Source organism: Perkinsus marinus (assembly GCF_000006405.1).
Source record: "Perkinsus marinus ATCC 50983 genomic scaffold scf_1104296966216, whole genome shotgun sequence".
NCBI classification, from domain to species: Eukaryota; Perkinsozoa; order Perkinsida; family Perkinsidae; genus Perkinsus; species Perkinsus marinus.
In genome coordinates, this window is record NW_003204008.1 from 31,207 (window position 1) to 36,254 (window position 5,048).

General features: G+C 39.5%; 1 protein-coding gene across 1 annotated transcript in view; it reads right to left on the reverse strand.

The window, feature by feature from the left end:
• Pmar_PMAR024340 (hypothetical protein) overlaps positions 1 to 1,935 on the reverse strand; it is a gene marked incomplete at both ends in the record, with an annotated part of 4,343 nt that extends 2,408 nt beyond the window's left edge. Inside the window, 4 exons of the mRNA XM_002769258.1 lie at positions 428 to 513; positions 838 to 907; positions 952 to 1,045; positions 1,871 to 1,935. Of these exons, the coding sequence (XP_002769304.1) occupies positions 428 to 513; positions 838 to 907; positions 952 to 1,045; positions 1,871 to 1,935 (315 nt within the window). The remainder of the gene's footprint in view (positions 1 to 427; positions 514 to 837; positions 908 to 951; positions 1,046 to 1,870) is intronic.
• Positions 1,936 to 5,048: the final 3,113 nt, after the last annotated feature.

The following is a 5,048-nucleotide window of genomic DNA, read 5'->3' on the forward strand; positions in this document are numbered from 1 at the left end:
GATATTCGTGGTGATATGCAGTAGTCGTGGAATATGTTTTTCATATCACTAGGGTGGTGAAACTCCATTATATATTCGCTTTCCACAACTCATGTCAGCAGTTACCCCATACAAATTCGGCCACAAATGCACAGAAACCACCAAAAATTTTCCAAAATTTTCCAAAAATTTCCATATTATTCCTTCTTAGAGGAAAGTCCTAGTAGACTTCGCTGCCAAAGTTACAGAAGCCGTGAAGCTTCTGTGAAGACTGATACGCTACGTTCGTACGCAAACTCAATGAGCGGAGCGAAGCGATTTTCTTTCCATGAAATAAAACACTCCTACACCTGTTTATATTTTCCCACACCTTTTACCCAGCTCCCCTGCCAGCCCCCAAATTAGCAGCAGCTAACTCCGCATGAACTAGCATTCTAATATCAAGAACCTTCATCAGATCATCAACTCGTTCATCAGTAACCTCCTGCACTGTAGTGGCCAACTGCAGCGACGATAGCGACAATTGCGAGCAACCTAAAATGATAAAATATCAACACACTTTGAAGTTTCACGTGAAGTGGCGTGACATTGTATTTGAAAAACGCGATATGAAGTAGTAAGTTGAAAACTCTTTGCGAATTACACCGAACATTTCACGTGAAATACGACACTTCTAACATACGTTTTTCACAAAGGGAAATGTGAAATATGTTATTCACTGGAGTTTCACGACCCGCTTCACGTGAAATGGCGTAAAACTCTGTGACAAGCGCGATATTTGCGGTGATATGCTGTAGTCGTGAAATATCTTTTTTCCTATCACTAGGGTGGTGAAACTCCATTAATAACAGCACTTACCAATGATCAACGCGGCCAAGCTCATCATACTCTCCTCATCACTTGATTTTAAATAGGAACTTATATGTGTCTGTGGCATACGTCCTATACCACTCGCTCAGCAAATCTCCTCACCAATGCCTCTGCTTCCAAACACTCACGCAGCTTGGCACTCATTACCCCAGGGGCATCACTCGACGAGGCGAGCAGCAACAGTAGACGCACGAAACTGAACAACCCCTATAAATTCGCTTTCACCAGTATCGAGTATTAGCGATATGAATTTTAGTGAATATTTTTCATATGAATATACTTTTTCTAGGTTGAAAGAATCGTTCGTGTATGGAGCGTGCTCTCCGCGTAAGAGCATGTTCTTATAACAAGAGAGGCATACACACCATAAGCAGCTGATAGTGGTTTGTTGCCACATAAATAAGGGCAGTAGACAATAGAAAAATCAAAATCATCACGTTTATCAAAAACATTTATGAATACTTTCTCAATGCTCAACATCGACGGTAGCATGTTGTTTTAAGGGTAGAAGTTTTATAAAATATCACCAACAAAGAGAAATTGTTATAACAAGACCATTATCCTATATTCATAACGTAATATAAGTGGAGTTTCACCGCCCTAGTGATATGAAAAACACTAGTGAAAAACATATTTCACAACTACTGCATATCACCGCGAATATCGCCGCGTTTTTCACAGAGTATCACCCCACTTCACGTAAAACTGGTGAAACTCAACTACATTAAAATTTAATACTCAGATATACCAATCTAACAATGGGGTTTCACGACTCGTTTCACGTGAAGTAGCTACGTAAAACTCGGTTAAAAACGCGATATTCGCGGTGATATGCAGTAGTCGTGAAATGTATATTTTTCACTAGTGTTTTTCATATCACTAGGGCGGTGAAATTCCATAATATCACTATCATTATCACTGAATATGAATATTCACACAAATTTGCACAAAACTCACATTTTCATTTAAAAACGCATGTACAGTCATTGAGATCAGTTCTTGCCCTCCCTCCCTCCCTTACGTGGCCCTGTCCATCGACGAAGTCTCCAATAGAGAGATCAGACGATCCTCAATAGCCACAACCATTTCTGCTAGACCGAACCTACACCAAGACAACTTCAATGTGAGTGACGCGAAATTCATGCGTAATTCCGTGCTATCCAAATTTTGACAAACTCAGCCATATACACATGCTATGATTAGCAATATTAAAAAAAGTTTTCGCTCTCCTCAGCTGAGCTCAGGAGTTTCGTCAGTCACCACACATATGAATTCGATGACAAGTACAGAAAAACACAAAATAAAAATCTCGCAAAACCCATATATTTACTCTCATACTACCCGTGCACCCTCGAAACTGCTTTCATCAACGGCAAGAGCTCTCCCTCAAGACTAGCACTGGGCAGGTACTCCACTACGCTTTCATGAAGTTTCACAAACTCAGAATCATACCACTGCGGTCCTCTCCCGTTCTCCCTTTCTAGTGCATTCACAAAGTCAGCAACTGGTGACACACTAGCTGTCACCATACCCCTTGAGCGCGGAAGTAAAAACGGCCGGGGTCCGAGCGTCAAAGCGGCCATTCTTCCTGACAATGTCGGTTGAAAAAGTCGCGCGATAGCTTCCATATAAGTACCCTTTTAAAAGCTGTGGGAGAGATGACAACGCAAAACAAAAAACCGATTCGCAGCTTGTTCCATTATTGGAGTTTCACCACCCTAGTGATATGAAAAACACTAGTGAAAAACATATTTTACGACTACTGCAGTATACCGCGAATATCGCAGAGTTTTTCACCGAGTATTACGCCACTTCACGTAAAACGGATGGTGAAACTCCAGTGAATGAACACTCAGCTAAAAAGGACCCCTCAAATACGTATGCGCAGAATTGACAACCGCATACGTCAAGCCATAGTATGCAGACAACCCACGCAAATGAAATCTTCCATACCACACCTCAAACTATCATTGCGTTCTACACTACGTGTCAATTTGATATGCAAATGTGTGTTATTTTAGAAGACAATTTATAGTGAACAAGTTGTCGCTATCATCACAGTCCCAAACGGGTACTTTCATCACAACACATGTTCATAGTCATTGTTACATTGTATATGCGGTGTGGTTTCACATTGATTCTCATCAACCTCGAAAAATGACGCACATTTGCATATCAAGTTGGCACGCACTGTATATCTATACTGCTATCACGACTACAACATTCTCCCCGAGAGGAACACCCGCTGTCGTTGAGTAGTTTAATATCAAAGAACTACTTTATTGGAGTCTCACCCGTTTTACGTGATGTGGCGTAATACTCTGTGAAAAACGCGATATTCGCGGTGATATGCAGTAGTCGTGAAATATATTTTTCACTACTGTTTTTCATATCACTAGAGTGGTGAAACTCTATTAAAAAGACCTGGAATGCAAATTCCAAAGTCGACCGAGGACCCAGACGACATTATAAATGGTATCACTTCATACATAGACGCAGCCTCAAATGGGAAGCTAATACCATCCAATAGAAACTCCTACCATTCTCAGTAACTCCACACCGTTATTATGCGAGAAACAGTGAGTAACATCAACGAAGAGCAGTAGAAGTAGTGGTGAGCACCATAGTCTATATTATGTCCATCACAGTTTACTAGACAACGCCTTCGATGCAGTTTGGGGGCTTTCTGAACAGCAAAAAACTATACCGATTTTCAATGAAGTTTCACCACCTTAGTTATATGAAAAACACTGGTGAAAAATATATTTCACGACTAATGCATAGTGTGAATGTCACGTTTCTCACCGTAAAACGGGTCGTGAAACTGCAATGTTGAAGTTTCTCACGTTTAACGTGAAGTGGTGTAATTTTCCATGTAAATTTACGACGCGAGAAAAGACTACTGTTTTCAGCCGAGTAAAATGTGAACTATTTATTCCACTTCTGTTTTCTCATATCACTAGGGTGAAACTCTAATACTACACCCCAGTGTGCGAAAATATGCACATGGTCAACTACATGTGTTGGTGACATTTGTGAAATTTCTGAGAAAAATTTGAGGAAATTCTTATTGGTTTCTCTACACTTCTACCCAAATTCGTATGTAAACTTCTATAATTAGTCGGAAAACTTCTGTTAGCAAACAAATATTCCAACACTGCTACCCTCACCGTTTAACAACTTCACCACCTCCTCAGCTGCTCGTGCGCCCGAATCCATAGCACCTAAAACATTACTCTATGTGGGAGGAAAAATGAGCACGTAGTAAACTACATAAGTATCAATGGAATTTCACCACCCTAGTGATATGAAAAACACCAGTGAAAAAACATATTTCACAACTACTACAGGCCGCGAATATCGCGTTTTTCACTGAGTTTTACGACGCCATTTCACGTAAAACGGGTTCACGTGAAACTCCAATAATACTACCGGCAGTTCGCTCTTTATAAACTCATACGTTCACATTCGTAAATTTTCATTCACGAATTCTCTAAACGTATTGGTATTACTTTCATAATATCGGCATTCCCATTTCACATCAGATATGTCAACACTGTGAAGAGGAAATATGCACATGTGTTGGTGACAATATGATACCATTTGAGAGGAAATTATCATTGGGATTGTTGTACGCAAGCGTCTCCTGTAGTTTTAGATTCTTGTGATACTTGTCCCCCTTGCTAGCCTAGCGTATACTTAATGATTACTGTATTGATCATTAGTGATGGTTTATATATGATATGGTTATTATTATATTATTTTCATCACTATATTATATTAACGTAAATATATTATGATATCAAGGATATAGATTTATAAGTAATATTTGATCACTATCATATATAATTACAATATTATATCATTAATACATGTTATATTTATTCAATTATATTTACTAGTGTTAGTAATTACCATAGATGAAACCATCATTAGATGGTATTTCTCTACATTTATATATAAACTTCAATTATCACTACGAAATGCAAACATATATTCCACCAACACTGGCAGTAGTAATACCACACCCTCCACATCTCTTACCATGCGCCGTCATATAGCACTCCGGATTCGCCGCCTCCCCAGCGAAATGAAGACTACCACCTACACTTCATAACAATATCAAAGTCAAATCGAGCTTAGTTGCTCAACAGCTCACTCCATATTGTGGAGCTGCGAGTGAGCGGCGAGCGATCGCT